The sequence below is a fragment of the Anolis carolinensis genome, chromosome 4 (genome assembly GCF_035594765.1).
Source record: "Anolis carolinensis isolate JA03-04 chromosome 4, rAnoCar3.1.pri, whole genome shotgun sequence".
Lineage (NCBI taxonomy): Eukaryota > Metazoa > Chordata > Lepidosauria > Squamata > Dactyloidae > Anolis > Anolis carolinensis.
The window spans coordinates 92,657,086-92,674,924 of record NC_085844.1 but is presented as its reverse complement, the minus strand read 5'-3'; the positions used below and the strand labels follow the sequence as shown (position 1 = coordinate 92,674,924).

The 17,839-nt window shown below is 37.5% G+C and overlaps 1 protein-coding gene across 5 annotated transcripts in view; it reads left to right on the top strand.

Moving 5' to 3' along the window:
- gpsm2 (G protein signaling modulator 2) overlaps window positions 1-17,839 on the top strand; it is a 44,853-nt gene that overhangs the window by 25,369 nt on the left and 1,645 nt on the right. For 4 of the 5 annotated variants that reach the window (XM_008115039.3, XM_008115038.3, XM_003223597.4 and 1 more), the window contains 12 exons: window positions 2,332-2,553; window positions 4,183-4,318; window positions 5,265-5,407; window positions 7,188-7,311; window positions 7,906-8,021; window positions 8,637-8,792; window positions 9,529-9,637; window positions 10,550-10,679; window positions 11,866-11,936; window positions 14,363-14,533; window positions 15,033-15,186; window positions 15,287-15,504. In XM_008115039.3, coding sequence (XP_008113246.1) covers window positions 2,332-2,553; window positions 4,183-4,318; window positions 5,265-5,407; window positions 7,188-7,311; window positions 7,906-8,021; window positions 8,637-8,792; window positions 9,529-9,637; window positions 10,550-10,679; window positions 11,866-11,936; window positions 14,363-14,533; window positions 15,033-15,186; window positions 15,287-15,504 — 1,750 coding nt within the window. The remainder of the gene's footprint in view (window positions 1-2,331; window positions 2,554-4,182; window positions 4,319-5,264; window positions 5,408-7,187; window positions 7,312-7,905; window positions 8,022-8,636; window positions 8,793-9,528; window positions 9,638-10,549; window positions 10,680-11,865; window positions 11,937-14,362; window positions 14,534-15,032; window positions 15,187-15,286; window positions 15,505-17,839) is intronic. The other variant, XM_016995209.2, reaches the window with a different exon arrangement.

Here is a 17,839-nt window from a genome sequence, read left to right as displayed (position 1 = left end):
TCTATTATTTTGCAATTTCGGCCCATTCTTTATTGCTGTACCTTCTGTTTTCTGAGTAAAATTTTTTTTTATTTAACTCTATTTTTATTCTTAATATTTCTGCCATCTCACTTTTTATTTTTTTATAACATTTTTAACTTACCACAGTCCCACCACATATGTGGTTCCTAAGTCACAACATTTCTGCCAACATAGTTTTGATGTGCTTTTTATAGTATGGGCTAATTGATATGGGAATCAATACCATTTTGTCAGATTTTTCTGTTGTGTTTCTTTAATCCTTCTCATTAAAATTTGATTCCTCTTTCCATACTTCAATCAGTATGTGTTTCAAGTTATATTGTTTTCCTACAATTTTCCTATATATAAATCCCACCGTTCATTTCTTCTTCTCTATTTTCCATTTTAAAATTTGATCTATGTCTGATTGATCTATTCCTTACTCTAACCTTCTGTGATCCTCTGTCCTTCAGTGCCACAATAACCAATTTCTTTGTCCACAGTTGTCTTTAAACTCCTCCCAATCTTTTATTGTTCCATCAGGATTTAAGAGGTCACCAATCTATATTACTCCACTTTGTTTCATGTTTTTATCACTTTGCCATATGTCTGATCAGTTTTGTTATCTAATAATCAGAGCTCCCCTTTTATTTCCTTTATTTCTTTATTATCCATCCTGTCCTTTAAATGTAAGCAATGACCCCATCGTCCATTTTCTTGCGAAGAATAGAATGTCAAATTGGAAATTCTACTTTTATTAGCCCCTACTACCCCCAATATCATGCATCACTTCCTCTCAAACTCTGTCAGTATTCAAAGTTGGTCATGTTGTATCTATATGCCAAGTGTGGTCTAGATCCAACGTCGTTTGTGTTCACAGTGCTTTCTGGATGTCAAACTATTAACTCCCAACAATCCAAAGTTAAATTTTCCCAAACCCCTTAAGTTTTAAAAATTGGTCATGTGGGTATGTGTGGTGGGGTTTGAAGGGAATTGACGCACTAGAGAGAGGGGGGTGGCAATACATTGAGTGGGTTTATTCTTGTCATTTACCTTAACCCACTATAGTCTGAATCTTTAGAAGTGCGAAGGGGAGGAAGAGGGAAGGTTTCCATACTTCATATTTCCAAGGGAGTTACCCACATATTTGGAAAGTTTCTCCATTCAAAACAGTTCAGACAGATCATAGGAAAATAATTTTTGTTAGCTGTATCCTGTTCAGTAGTCTTTTGGTCCAGCTGGCAGGAATGACTATAGCTTGTTCTCCAGATGTAAAAGTCCAAGCCAATAATCAAATGTGCATGGGAAACTAGAGCTTAGATGTGGGGTTAGAGTGGGTGGGAGTTGAAAACTTTGGCATTTAAAATAGCCCAGCAGGAGTTCTGAGTACCCAAAGACCATTATTGTTTATACTTAAAAAAAACCCACTTTATAACATGTGAGGAATTAAGTGAGTATTGGTTATTGTTAGACTGGTAGTTGAAAGAAATTGTATGGAATCATGTCTTCCTGTGATATCCAGGCCAAAATCTTGACTCTAGAGTAATAATTCTACAGACAGTTTCAAAACTCATCAGTATTGTTAGCTGTGATATCCAGGCCAAAATGGGGAATGTAGAATCATAATCTTAGTCAGTTTCAAAAATCATCAGTATTGCTAAATGTGTGTGCCCTCTGAGCATCTCCCTCTGTGTCCATTTATACATTACTGATTGAATTATGCTGATCTTGTAGCCTTTATGTTAATTGGTTGTGTTTTCAATATACTACCACTAGGCATTAAATGTTAGATTTATGAATAAAAATGTAACTGCCCCAAATTATACCAACAGACTACATAGTCTGTTGGTATAATTTGGGGCAGTTACATTTTTATTCATAAATCTAACATTTAATCTTGATCTTAATCTTATATTTACTTGGAGTTAATCAGCGAAACAGAAGAAATGGAAGTATGGGGATGTATCAAAAGTTCAGCCAAATCAGATAGACAAATAGTAGTAGGTTGTATTATTAGAGTCTCCCCTTGCTCTTGTGTTCAGCAGCCTTATGGGAGCATTATTTATATTGAAAGGAGCATGTTAATTTATTTGAAGCAACCTTTGTGTTGTCAAATGATCATCTGTCAGACTTCATGGTCCTCAAAATGTTAGCTTTTACAACTATGTCTTACTTTTTACAGAGTAATGCAATGCAGTTTAATATAATTGATGTAATAACAGCTAATTAGAACTTAATGTTAAGCTTGTGGTATGTAGCGTTGATCGCAACTACTTTATAGGTAATATCTGTTTATTTTACTTACAACTGCCTTATATTCTGTCTCTGCAGAATGGAAGCTTCTTGCCTGGAGCTTGCTTTGGAAGGAGAACGATTGTGTAAAGCAGGAGATTGTCGAGCTGGTGTCTCTTTCTTTGAAGCTGCCGTTCAGGTTGGAACAGAAGACTTAAAAACGCTCAGTGCAATTTATAGCCAACTGGGCAATGCATATTTCTACTTGCACGAATATGCAAAAGCTTTGGAATATCATCACCATGATTTAACTCTTGCAAGGTAACTTAACACTGTGGTACCTTTAGAATCTTCCAGATATTTTTTTGCTCCTTTTAATAAGATGTAAATCCCATAGCGTTCAATAATGGTTATTCCTATTACAGTAGAGTCTCACTTATCCAACACTCGCTTATCCAACATTCTGGATTATCCAACACATTTTTGTAATCAATGTTTTCAATGCATTGTGATATTTTGGTGCTAAATTCGTAAATACAGTAATTACTACATAGCATTAATGTGTAATGAACTACTTTTTCTGTCAAATTTGTTGTATAACATGATGTTTTGGTGCTTAATTTGTAAAATCATAACCTATTTTGATGTTTAATAGGCTTTTCCTTAATCTCTCCTTATTATCCAACATATTCCCTTATCCAACGTTTTGCCGGCCCATTTATGTTGGATAAGTGAGACTCTACTGTATATGCATTTAGGATTTTACCTGTATGAATATAGCTGTTGGTTATTAATTATTCTTAGATATAGTGGGCTAAGATTACAATAGTTTATTTTCTAGGGCTATCCTTATGGTTGGTCTGGATGTTCCAGTTGATGTAAAAAAAAATAGCAGGAAACTCAGCTGGGTACCACACTGCATATCTGGGGTTAAAGCAAGTACACTTGGTGTAGCTAGCAAACCAAGTTCAAAGCCAGTATGATATAGTGCTTTGAATGTTGGACTAGGACTCAGAAGAGCAGGTTTCAAATTGTTACTTGGCCATAGAAACCCATTGAATGAACCTGGGAAAGTCCTCTTCTCTTAATCTCTGAGGAAGACAGTAGCAAACCCCACTGAACAAATCTGCTATGGAAACCTTGTGATAGGTTACTACTATGTTTGCCATCATAATTCAGAAATAACTCTAAGTCAGATTACATGGCAGATAATCTTCCCTGATATAGGCCGTACAATCAGGCAGGTATAGTGCGTGGGCCTGTTAATTGCTTATGATTGTCATCTATCGGTGATCTGGCGGGAGTCTTCTCCTCATGGGTGATTACTCATGGTTGAATAAGATTGTCTTCTAAAGGTGGAGACTTGGTGGCGGATCTGTAAATGGTTGTGAAGACCTGTTCTGGATCTGCACAGTCTTTTGCAGTGAGGACATATATTTCCAGGTGGAAGATGTTTACAAAAACGGTTTGCTTGATGCACCTTCCTTTTGGCACATTTCGCCCTCTTTTTCTGTTGCTTCAAAATCCATAGCACTGTTGGTAACAGCCGATCTCGTTACAGTGCTTGATTGCCAGGACTTCCTAGTTCTCCATTTTTATATCATATTTTTAAGTTTAGCTTTAAGCCTATCTTTAAATCTTTTTGTTGTTCACCAGCATTCCCTGCTGGTGGAATGTTGTCCATGATAATTCCTACAAGCTGAGGTACAACCATGTAGATACTTGTGAGGCATCAGCTGTAGCATGCTCAAGGTACTTGTCATGTGTGGATTCAAGTTGATCTGGGATATACATCAAATATTTTATCTTGAGTAAAAATGCTTGGGGTAGTTGCTCAGGCATGTTTGAACTATGATACACGAGGACCCTAATGTGCATGTTATTTAATGGTGAAAAATTCTGCTGTTTGAGGTAGATTGAGTACTAGTTAGTGTGTTTCTCAATTTACAGAACTATTGGGGACCAACTGGGAGAAGCTAAAGCAAGTGGGAATTTAGGCAATACCTTAAAAATCCTTGGAAATTATGAAGAAGCAATTGTCTGCTGTCAGAGACATCTTGACATTTCCAGAGACCTAAGTGACAAGGTAAGAGTAATTACTGTTTTAATCAGCATATTAAAAAACTATTACCAATGTTGAAATCTTGCCATAGCTTAAGATTTCTTAGGTGCAGGTAGTAGAATAATGCTGGTTTTGTTCCATTGATGTGAAAACTTAGGCTAAACAGATTGTCTAGGAGACTGCAGCAGTGTTAGCTCACATGTTCGAGTATCCGTATTTTTTCCCTCTCTCTTACCACAGACCTTTAGAAAATGAACTGGACAGGATATGTGGTCTTTCTCTTTTTGTTACTTTTCAGCTTGGGCAAACAGCCAACACTCTACAGAGAAAACACTTGTTTGAGTAGACATCAAATACTTGATTTCTGGCAAAGAGCACCCAAGCTTTATGAAACATTGTGCATGATATGCTGTGGAAAGTGACTTATAGTTAGAAAAATAAATGTGCTGTGAGACTTACTCTGGATACTTTCTAAATCAAGAAAATGCAAGCTATGTAATAAGAACTAGAATTTGGTATTTGGTATCAGCTCATGACAGAGAGAATGGAATTATATGCTAGAGTAAATGGAATAGCCATTTGACAATAAAATACTGAGAGAGCCACAACGGGTCAAGTAATTCCCTTGTGCGTGTGAATGTTAATACTGTCTTTAGATTGCAGATGTTGATGTTCTTTAGCAAAGATGTAGGTACTTGGATATAGGGGCCACTGAGGGTCATTGAGAGGAATACTGATCTGTTTTAATTTAAAGCAGGCCTGGTCTCAGATTCTGAAAATCCTTTGACTTTTATGAAGCCAGTGGAATTTTTGTACATGACCGTGGTCCACTCAGGCTTGCAGGTGCAATGATTTTATATTAGACAGTGTCTTCATGTCTTTTGTTATGCATGTAGCTATTTTTATCTCAAAGTGTTCAAAAGCCAATTATCTGAAATTCATTTTCAGCATACTTTTGTATGTTTGACAGGTTGGAGAAGCAAGAGCACTTTATAACCTTGGGAATGTGTATCACTCCAAGGGTAAGAGTGTGGCCTGTGCAGGTACGCATGATCCAGGAGAGTTCCCTGAAGATGTTAAAGAGGCATTGCAGAAAGCTGCTGAGTATTATGAGTAAGTTATAATTTTTAAAATTGATTTTTAATGTAATTTAAAATATGTAAAATATACATTTGTTAAAATATTGCCTCATTTCTTTTTGAAATGTGTTTGCTAAAAAATTATAAAACTGAATTTCTATTTTTTTCTGAGTCAGCATGGTTGGATTAAAATTTCATTAAAGCCAAATCACAATTTTTTCTAAAATGCAATAGACAAAGGTTGCACTAGTTCATACTTTTTCCTTTATCTCTCCAATTACAATAGCAGCTTAATATTTGTCAATGAAATACAGTGGTTGAATTTCCAGGGTTAGAACTATCAGCGAATTGTAACATCAGCCATAAATGTCCATGCCAAACAAGTTCTCAGAAAATAGCACTGTGAATGGAGAAAGTTGTTCAGTTGTTTGCTGCTCCTGACCAGTTTTTAAGGGATAGTTAATAATTACAGAAGCCTTGTTTTGAAGTTGCAAAAGCATAACACAGAATGTTTCACCAGCTGGGAAGAAGGGTGCGCAGCTTTTTCCATAGATGGGAAAGTGTTTCTGGTCAGTACAGCAAGCAGTCACATAAATTTCTCAGCTTCAGGAGATTGAAATCTATTGGCCATTGTTTTTGTCTGAGTTTTGCTTCAGTTTACTTACACATATCTCGTTTTCAATAATGGTTATAAGTTAATGAAAGAAGAAAAATAATAAAATCCAATTTTAAGAACGTAATAAAGCCAAAATAGCAATTAAACTTTCTTTAGCAGTGTGTTTAAGTAGGCTTGGCTGATGACACTGAAACTGTTTTCTAAATGTATTCTTTTCCAGGGTAGTGTGTTTATGGAAACATCTTTTGCCATGGAGAAGTCACTAAGAACCTATTTTTCCTCAATAGTCACCATATAGACCACTTCTACACTACCATATAAAGTCCAGGTTATCTGCTTTGACCTGGATTATATGGTAGTGTAGACTCATAATCCAATTCAAAGCAGATAAGCTGGATTATCTGATTTGATAATCTGTATTATATGGCTGTGTAGAAGGGGCCATATAAAGGCTGAAACTATTCCATTTCCATGAATCACCTCTTCTACAGAGGGACTACCAGTTGCCTATAAGGCCAAAGGTCTCTTGTGTATGTACAACAGCTTTTGTGTGCATTTCTCCCTCTCTGGTAGAGTCTCCAGTGGATAGTATTACCTGGTTGTAAACATGAAGACTAGTGCTGTGTAAGTCATTGCTGTGCAGTGAGCCATGGGCTGCTTCCTGGCAGTTTCCCAGAAAAGAGAAACAATTGTAGCCAATTAGCACAAATATGGCACTGGTCCCTGGCACACTAGAGAAAAATAATTGTTGGTCCCTCGCATCAGATAGCCTGAGAAGCACTAGTGTGAATGATTTCTACAGAAGATAAACATAGCAGAAAGCAAAACATTAACAAAAGTGCTCTAATATTATCTTCAGTTTACCTTTTGCACTCCAAGGCATTTAGCATTTGTGACTTAGGAATAGAGCATTTTTCCTGCTGCTTCTGAGAGGTTTGGGTGATCAATGCAGCTTTAGTGTGTGTTCAGATTGTGCCACATCTTGGTATCTAAATCAGGGCCCTTGTAACAAGATGTTGTGCTTCCACATTCATAAGGGGCTTGGCAAGTTTGTTATATATCATAGCCGTAAAGGCGCTCTCATCAAATAGAAGTGTTTTTCCCTCATAATACCAGGAACATTCATAATTGTCCTATCAGTTGTATAGTCTTGCCAAACAAACTTCATATCTGTTTTTCCCTTTTCCCTGTTAAATAGGGAGAACCTGAACATAGTGACAGAACTGGGAGATAGAGCTGCACAGGGGCGTGCATATGGAAACCTGGGCAATACCCATTATCTTCTGGGGAACTTCAGGAGTGCTGTCATTGCTCATGAACAGGTACAAGCAAAGTATACGTTAGTGCTTCTCAGGAGACTATAGTATGTATCTACCATTTAGAAATGCAGTTTGTAGTCTGTTATTCTTAGTGGAGCAAATATTAGTTTTCTCCCAGGTTACACTATGCTTTGGCCTAGTAGCTTATGAGAGGCCCTCCTCCAGTGATCGCTTCACAGCCTTTGCTCAGTCCTCTGATCGGCTGGACTTTATTGCTTCTCCCACTGCCTTTGTCTTATGTGTTGTATCTTATATAGAATCTGAGAGAGTGGGCACAAAACTATCAACTTAATCATTAGTTACGTTGGGGGCGGGCTTTTTGGCTGGAGGGCAGGCTATAAATACTCTAAATAAATACTTTCGCTAAGTAATAAAAACAAATCAGGTGCCCTCAGATGCCTGGCAATGCATGCCATGCCTTTACAGTCCACTGTTTCTCTGAAACACCAAGTTTTGGCATAAATTCTTGTAGGGATCATCTCAAGATGCTCTGCATATTTTTTTGAGGCAGGATTACACAAATAAGGGTATCCAGATGTAATTGTATTGTACGTATTCATCTCCCTGAAAGTTTAACAAGAGAATTTTGTTTTGCAGCGTCTTTTAATTGCAAAAGAATTTGGAGATAGAGCTGCAGAAAGAAGAGCCTACAGTAATCTTGGAAATGCTTATATTTTCCTTGGAGAGTTTGAAACAGCAGCTGAATACTACAAGTTAGTTTATTAAATAATAATGTTTCAGTTGTGACCTTCACAAATAATGTAATTATTTTCATTTACAAGATTAACTATGTATCCACATTACTTTCTAATAATACTATGCAACACAATTTTTGTTCCTGAGTTGTAAATAACATTTCCTAATTGGTTCTGTCATAAAAACATGGAAAAGGTTTATTAAACTGCAAAAACATCATTTTATGTGGGTCATTCTGTACCACATTTTGCTATAATTTTAAATTAATATCTCATAGGGTCTCAACCAATTCCACATAGTTTGTGGCAGCCACAAAAGCAAAGTTTCCGGGGTATAAGGACTTTCAAATCAGTACCACACAAATAAACAAGAAACTTTCAAAACAGAAACAAAAACAAAAATTCTGTTACATAGTATAATGATTTGCAGCCTTTATTGTGAACTTCTGCTGTACATTTTTTATTTTGTAGGTAAGGTTGTCTTTTAAAGCAGATTCTAGCTTTTTAAAAAGCATATGCAACATAACTTTCTATAGATTAATTTTAATGCAACTGAATTAAAAATGGAGGGCCTTATGCATTTGCAACAATATATTGATGATATTGTAGAGGTTATATCTGTTTTTTCTTTAGGAGGACCCTGCAGCTTGCCAGGCAGCTCTCAGACAGGGCCGTAGAAGCACAAGCTTGCTATAGCCTTGGAAATACATATACTTTACTCCAGGACTATGAAAAGGCTATTGATTATCATCTAAAGCACTTGGCAATTGCTGAAGAACTGAACGACAGGTAAGTCTGTCGCTGTATAACTAACATGGCAGGTTTATTTTGGGTGTAAAATAATCCCATGGAATTGCCTACTTCATATTGTCAGGGAAAAAAATAGTTACTTTGGCATGCCAAAAATCTAAATTTGACCAATGGGACATTTGACTCTTTTCCATTTGTGTTGCAAAATCCAATTAAACTACTTTGGAAGTAGCATCTTGAACAACAGGAATTCCATTTTTAGCAGGAATTTGTCCTATGGGAGGGGAACTGCTTCTCAAGGTATATATGAACCCAGCGTCCTTGTAGTACAAATCTTTTGAAGTGGGGGGAGTGGGTCTGTTGAAAATATTTCAGTAACCAATATACATTTATTTTGCATGCATAGTTCATAGTGGCACTCAGCCTCATGCTTTCTCATGCTGGAAGTGGGAGATTGTCGCCATTAACTAAGTGCACAAATACTTCTGTGTGTAGCTATTTCTCATGATGCTTTAGCTTAATTGAGGATCCTTAAGTCACATGAGAGGCACTGTTAATACAATTACTTCTCTTCACTTCCATTGCTCCTCCTTAAAATGGCCATAAATGGCAGAACACATAATCATGTTATTGAATTTTCTCATAGGACCTTATAGTTCCATCATGGAAAGAGATGTGCAGTAGTTCCCAGAATGTAGGAATGAGTTGTTGCTGATTTCAGCAGTTAGAATCTGAAGTATTTTCATAAGTGTGACACCGTTGAACTATTTTTCAGAATTGGTGAAGGAAGGGCCTGCTGGAGTTTAGGAAATGCATACACAGCACTTGGGAACCACGATCAAGCTATGCATTATGCAGAAAAACACTTAGACATTTCAAGGGAGGTATGTATACATGGCTTCATTGCTCTGTGCCCTTGATCTCAAAAGGAAAGAAAAAGTATGTACATCTCTGGAACAGATCACTTACATATATTGTTGAAAGAACTACATCAGGATGTGAAATGGCTCCTACATTTTGCTTATAGTGATGTTAGAAGTGGGCAAAAGCATAGGAGCAGCTGGGCATCATTCTCTTGTTTTGGTTATGTGTGCACTTTTGAAGGTCCTGGTACATTGTCTTCTATATTTGTGCACAGTATGCAAAGAAATGTAATTGGAAATGTGTGAGTTACAGTTGTGACTAATGGTTGTCTGTTGTTTACATAAGAACTGATGAACAAAGTGTTCTCTCTGAAAATAAAAGATGCAGTATTGCACAGAAACAGAACAAAGTATAATTGTAAAATGGTTATTCTCCGGATGACTGCCTAAGTTATCCACACTCATGGATTTATCACTTATGCCAGCATCCCGAGGCAAGAGTCGAAAGTCCTAATTCAGTTAAAAATGTTGAGTTCAGTCTCCCTCATACTCATTTTTCATTACCTTTTTGCCTGCTAGTTCAGTATTAGGTAGCTTTCTGAACATCTTAGTGGCAAGGCTTTGTAAATTAGAATGTTTGTAGGACTCCTTGAGATGCTGATGGGGGGGGGGGGATAACTCCATGAGTGAAGGTTGCTCATTCTGTCATCCAAGAATTATAATTCACAATAAAAACCAACTTCTAATTTACTATTCTCTTTGCTCCAGAATTTCATCACAATTGGTGTGGAGCTCACATTATGCTTTTACTATCTCTAAAATACCAAATACTTGAAAATTTCAATTGTAAAACCTTGATACAGGGATTTGTGGATAATGTATATGATAGCTGTTTAGCATAGCTACATAATGCATAAATGCTTTTGGTTGCAGGTGGGGGATAAAACTGGAGAACTAACAGCTAAGCTTAACCTCTCAGATCTCCAGATGGTGCTTGGTCTAAGCTTCAGCACAAACAATTCAGTGATGACAGAAAATAATTTCCCAGATAGTAGCTTCTGTGGTAAGTGTGTGCTTCCAGGGGATTTGTACCTTCAGTAAAATGCAAGATTCCTCTTAATTAAATCTTCAGTCCAATTAAACAAAACTCAGCCCCACTAAGTGTGATTACAGATGAATCTGCCTTGTTGAATTCTCAAGAATCCTTGCTACTTCTTGTCACTTGACTTTTCCCAATAGCTGGGCGAGCTAAACAAACCAAAATATAGTTTGCTTTGCAGCTCTTGTTGAAATCTGTGATGTGTGCCCCAGTAGAGATCTGATTAGAGAAAATAGGGTAGCCTTTCCTTGGTTCCCCAGAAAATGGTGCTCTTCTAATAGTACTAGAATACCCAGATATTTTCCTATGTATCCACTCATGATGTCATATGCGTGTCACCCAATGTTTAATTAAAATAAAGTTTAGATTGTTTAGATCTAGCAGTTAAGTAAAATGAAGTATAACACAACTCAACAAAAAATGTTATCATCAGAGACAGCTTATCAAAGACAGTCATGGTAAGATCGAACTGATTTAAAATAAAAGTAAAATTAATTTAACATAAACATTATTCTAACTCTATGATAAAGTATACTCAAAACAATAAAATATAAACAAAGTAAGTATTTGAATACATTTAAAAACCATTTCTTGACTCCTATGTTCTGCCTTATTTCATTGTTGGAGAAATGTTGAGGTTAGCTCAGGCAACTCATAAACTACTGTGCAGAGAAGTGGATGAGTGTTGTTCTTTTTGTTGTTCACAAACGGCTCTTCGTTAACAAGAGGCAGCGGCTCTTGGATTTGGGGTGTAGCCATACTATTTTGTACACACTTTACATTCTGGCCTCTTTTTGTAATCGCAGTCAGAAAATGGAAAATGGTTCCTACAGTCCAATTTTGATAGCCCATTTTGCCTTCTCTGGAACATGAAGGGTCTAAAATTCACAATAGATAAATAAAGGCACTCATTGGTTAAATTATGATATGATAAGCTTGTTAACTGTCAGGGGCATGGATTCTGAAAACACTGAATATATTGCACTTTTTGCTTGAGGTCCTGGTAGCCTGTTAGTGAACTCTTCTGTGCTTTTTAACATGAATTTGAATTTACATATTAAAAATTCTAATGTAGTTCATATTATCAACAGAATGGCAGTTGGATCTTAGTGATCTTGAGAAATAATAACTCTGCTATAACTCTTTCAAGGCACTAGACCACGGATTGGACGTCGCCATAGTATGGAAAACATGGAGCTTATGAAGTTGACACCCGAGAAGGTTTGTGCCTTGTATATATGCAAGAAACTGGATTGTAAAAACTATTCATAGCATTGGTTCAAACTTAGTTGTTCTTATTTTCAATGAAAAATTATTCTTGATAGTTTAGTCTGAATTTAATTTGCAGTTCTAAAGATGCATCTCAGCATTTAAGTACACTGTTTTTTGTAGATGCTTACCGAGTGTACCTTTTCTTTAGGGGGACAGTGAACTATTAGAGAATGATCAATTTTAATTATTTATGATAACACGATAATCATTATAATTAGTACAATTATCTCTTTAAAATATTGCAACACAAGTATATTTGGAGAGCTTGTTGAAACTTGTCACAGTAAACTTTAGTCGTCAAGAAAAACTTCCTGGGCAAGATATTAAATTTCTCTTTGAATATAATATTACTGAAAGTCATATTTCTGTTAAAGACCTGAGAATATAGTCTCTTCTTCTTCCTTTCTGTTGTACACTTTTATCTGATATTGACTTTGTCATGCAGTTACTTGCTGCTCAGTGTATTGTGTATATTCAGTACATGCAAACTATATCTTTGTGTTCAATAGCATAATTCCCTCCTGTGTTTTTGAGCAGCAGCTGCTTTTTGATGTAGAATATTCAATACTTGTTATGCAAGAAACAATTTAGTAGTTTGGCTATGTAGTTGTTTAGCATATATTAGTTAGAATATTTATTTTTGCCTCTTTTTGTGGAAGGGAGAGTACTTGGCAGTATGAAAAGTGATACTTGGGGTGAGCACTGAAGGCAAATGACATCTAAGCAGAACATAAGTTAATCAGTGCTGCTGATATTCAAAACCTAAAATGATCTTTAGCGAATCCCCTTATGATTTCCATTTTGTGGCCATATAGATCTATCCTTTTTAAACAAGCCAATTTTGCAGTTTAACACATACTCAGCTGCAGTTTACCTTATCTGTTCTAGTAGGCAAGCTGCAATTGAGATAGCCAGAGCAGAATCCCATTCTTTCCCAACTCAAACTTCATTGCATTTACCCCAGACATAGTGTTGCAAACTTTAATTAAAATTGTGTGTTTCTCTAGCCTCCTTTTCATTCTCCCAGTACTTGATGTTGGTAAAGAAATCTTACAAATAAAAGTTGCAGTTCAGTTCTAAGCAAGCTAGAATGAATACAGTTTTCTACTTGTAGTGGATGAGGTGAAAAAGGGACTAGTTACATGTCCAGCACCTCCTGAGATTTTCCTTAGTAAACCCTGACAGGGAAAAGAAAAGAAAGGGAAGGAAGTGGGCGATTGGTTGCAAATTGTTTCGTTTTTTGAATACTTTAGATTTTGGGATAAGGGAGACTCAACCTGTATGTGACTTTTCAGATTTAAGACATTTTTTTTTGTTCCTGGGTTATAAATGTCATTTCCTAATTGGTTCTATCATAAAAACATGGGAAAGTTTATTAAACTGCAAAAACTTTGTTTTTTTGAGAGACATCCTGCAGCACATTTTGCTGTACTTTTTCAATGAATATCTCATCATTTCAGTCAATTTAACATAGTCTGTGGCAGCCACAAAACAAAGTTTCTGCAGGATAACAACTACTGTACTTTCAGAGTAAGTACCACACATTTAACAGGAATTAACACTTTGAAACCAGGAACAGATTTTTAAAAAATATTATTATTTATACCTCGCTTTATCTCGCCTGCAGGAGACTCATATTTTCTTACTTAGTGTAATGGATTGGACCTAAATTTAGTCATACTCATAGTAGACCCATTGAAACAACTGGAATTATAGCTAACCAGGTATCAGCTGCTGTTCTCTAAGTATAACCTAGGCAGAATCCAACCCAGTTCATTTAAAGTGTGGTTAAAAATATGTATCAGAGAATGTAGTACAGTAGAGTCTCACTTATCCAACATAAACGGGCTGGCAGAATGTTGGATAAGCAAATATGTTGGATAATAAGGAGACATTAAGGAAAAGCCTATTAAACATCAAATTAGGTTATGATTTTACAAATGAAGCACCAAAACATCATGTTAGACAACAAATTTTGCAGAAAAAGTAGTTCAATACGCAGTAATGCTATGTAGTAATTACTGTATTTATGAATTTAGCACCAAAATATCACGATATATTGAAAACATTGACTACAAAAATGCGTTGGATAATCCAGAACGTTGGATAAGCGAGTGTTGGATAAGTGAGACTCTACTGTACTTCAGTAATGAAGAGAGTTTTAATTGGAGATGTAGTAACATCGTGGTTGAGAATATGACTCTTTACCCTCTATAATAGTAAGGGAAGTTACACTGGATACTAGAGGAAAGTGTATGCTACAGAAAGCTACAATGATTTGTCAGGGCAACACAATTAAAAATAGCCAGCATTTTGTGCAGTGGGAAACTGTCTTCTGGATAGTTTCTTAATATACATGGTTCCTTGTTTCCCAGGTTCAGGACTGGAACAGTGAAATATTGGCCAAACAGAAACAACTAGTTTCCAAACCTTCCGCAAAACTACATTTTGTAAATCGATTAAAAGGCAAAAAATACAAAAACATCACTTCAAAAGTTCTTCAGGATGCTAGTAATTCTATTGATCATCGACTAAGTTCACAAAAGGTATTTATTGGTAAAATGAGTTGTTTTAGAACTCTGAATGTCAAAATAGATTACAAATTACAACCAACAGATCCTTTTTGAGGCATATTATTATATGGTTGATTTTGGAAGAAAAGGGCTCAGTGTTGGACAGGTGAGTTAAAAGTGTAAATTCAAAGCACACTTGTTAGAAAATACTTCCCCATCAAACTCAGAGGGGATTGTTATGATTGGAATAGTACTGTGCATTGGCACACTTCTTTGTATACAATGGGTTATATGTACATGAATTTAACTTTTAACAATACTGCATGAATAAGCAGCTCAAATGCACAACTATAATTGTATTAAACATACTTCTTGGCCAAGTGCTCTCTGCTTCTTCCTTGCTAGCTCTTCCCTCTCTCATTCCAGTACCCTATGAGTCTTAGAATTATTAAAATAGTTTTTCCTGATTTTCGTTGTTAATAGCCAGCTTTCCTTGTATTTTTCCTAAATGATTTATTATTATTATTTTTAGAAAAGCTGCTCTGATGCGCCTGGAGATGAAGGGTTTTTTGATTTGCTAAGCCGATTTCAGAGCAACCGAATGGATGATCAGCGGTATTGTTTCCAAGACAAGAACAGGCTGACGGCAACAGTGCCCTCCACGCCATCCAGGACATTAAAAAAATGTAATGTACAGAACTGCAACTTCTGAGTTAAATCAGTACTTGTACCTGGATTGCATAGGCAGGCCGAAGCTGATACTTAGCTTTGCTCATTACTTTACAGCCTTTTCTACTCCTATGGTCTCACCGCATACAGATGAGTTTCTGGATCTGCTTGTGAGCTCTCAAAGTAGGCGGCTAGACGACCAGCGGGCCAGTGCTAGCAACCTGCCAGGGCTTCGTCTGAATCAACACAACAGCCAGTCTGTCCTTGGCCACTTGATGGCCAGCAGCAACAGTGAGCCAGATGAGGACTTCTTTGACATCCTAGTAAAATGCCAGGTAAGTCTTGTGATTGCTCGAGTGGACACATAATGTTTCAAGACTGCCATAAAGCAAATAGGTGCTTTCTTTATAATGCAAAAATTTTGAAGGTGGGGAAGGGAAACTAAAAACATATACCTCTCAGGAGTGCTAGTATAACAATGAAAAAATATGCATGAATTCAGTGAAAGGCAAACATATGTTCCCAAAAGTTACAAGTATGAAATTGTCATCTACTTACCATGTGTTCAAATGTAGATAGCATTCCAAGTCCTCATCCATTAAATACCACTATGTAACAAAATGAAAATATATTCTGTTCCTGGTTTGAAAGTGTTATTCCTGCATAATTGTACAGTACTTACTTTGAAAGTAGTTATTCTCCAGTAACTTCATTTTTGTGGCTGCCACAAACTTATGTTGTATTGGTTGAGACTCAAGATATTCATTGATAGCAAAATCTGCAGCCAGATGTCTTGCTTAAACAAAGTTTTTGCCGTTTAATAAACTTCTTCCATGTTTTTATGATAGAATCAATTAGGAAATGACATTTATAACCCAGGAACAAAAATTATGTTTCATAGTGTAATATGAGTGAATATTTTTACACTTTTATAGGAGTTACACTGAAAGACTTTTGGAGGACCTTGCAGATTAGTTTGATTACACTATTGTTATGAATGTAAAACGATCTTTACCTGATTAAAGACCTCTCTGATCTATAAAATGAAAATAAGCTCTACAGTCTTTCTCTGAATTTATTCCAAGCAGGGATTTCATAGACTAAGAAGGAAAGGGTATAAAAAGAAATAACAGGAACATGGAGAGGCACCTCAGATCCCACACTGTTCCTATGGGGGGTATAGGCAGGGGTGGCTGAAGCTATACGCGGGGGAAACATTTGCGGGTGGCGCCGAATCCGCTAGGGGCGCCATTGAGGCGCCTGGAAGGGAAGGGGGAGGAGCTGCCTGAATGACTGGCAGCCCCTGGCTGTCCGTCATTCAGGAGGCTCCACCCCCCTTCCCTTCCCGGCTGAGCCCTCTGCAAGGCTATTCAATGCACTGTGGGAGAAGCAGCAGCAGGCTTTTTCCTCTCGCCTGGCCCCCCGGCCTTGCTCTCCTCTTCCTCCTCCTCCTCTTCTTCCTGCAAGATGTTCTCAAGGAAGCAGCAGGTGGGTGGGAGGTAAAGGAAGTAAAGAAAGAGGCAGAGATACTTTTTATTTTTGAATTCTCCCTTTCCTCTGCATTCTGCTCCCTTCTTCCTCTTCCAACTCCTTTATTTCCTCCCTCCTCTTTTCCCCCATTGAGAGGTGCTTTGATTATGCTTTTGGTGCATGAAGGCAGAAGCTTGTGCCAGGCCACACCCCCTTTCTCATCACTGCTTGCCCTCCCTCCCTCGCTGCCTTGGTGGCTCCCTTCCTGCCATCCTCCTTTCTCAGAAGGCCAGCGCTTCCAAGACCTCCTATGCCAGCTCCGCCCCCTCCTCGGAGCAGGCATCCGTCCTCCAGCACAGCATCCAAGAAGGTGAGAGGCAGACAGGACACCCTGGGGCACGTGCAGTACCCCCCTCCCTTGCCCTGATCGGTGACCAGCCAGTGCATCAAAACAGCAGTGCTTCAGGAGTGTTTTTCAGTGCCCAATATATGTATCTTTAATATTGAGGCTGGATGGCCATTTGTCAGGGGTGTTTTGATTGTGCTTTTGCTGCATGAAGGCAGAAGGGGGTTGGACTAGATGCCCCAACGGGTCTCTTCCAACTCTACTATTATCATTAATATTGAGGCTGAATGGCCATCTGTCAGGGGGACTTTGTGCTTTTGCTGCGTGAAGGCAGAAGGGGGTTGGACTAGATAGCCCATGGGCTTTGGCGCTTCAGAAGGTTTGGGCATCAGTTCCCAGTTAGAAACTAGGAAGGTCCAGCGTGGGAGAAAACATATCTGAGGCAAGTGTGAATGGTGCAATTGGCCAGCTTGATTAGCATTGAATGGCCTTAGAGCTTCAAAGTCTGGCTTCTTCCTGCCTGGGGGAATCAGAGAAGCCACTGAAATCCACAAACACGTGGACAATTTCAACAGGGGCACAAAATGACAGACGCAGAGGAATAGGAAGCACCCCACTACCTTCCTTTTCCTCCTTGGCATCATTTGTTTGGCTTTTAAATATACAGTGTTCCCTCACTTATCACAAGGGTTACGTTCCAGGACCACCCAGAATAAGTGAAATTCCATGAAATATGGACACTATATTTATTTTAATATTTATACATTATTTTAGTAGTTATACACTATTGTATTTATCAACCAATTGTGTATTGATAAATCGCCTCCTTCTCCTCCCGTTGCCACTTGGGCTCC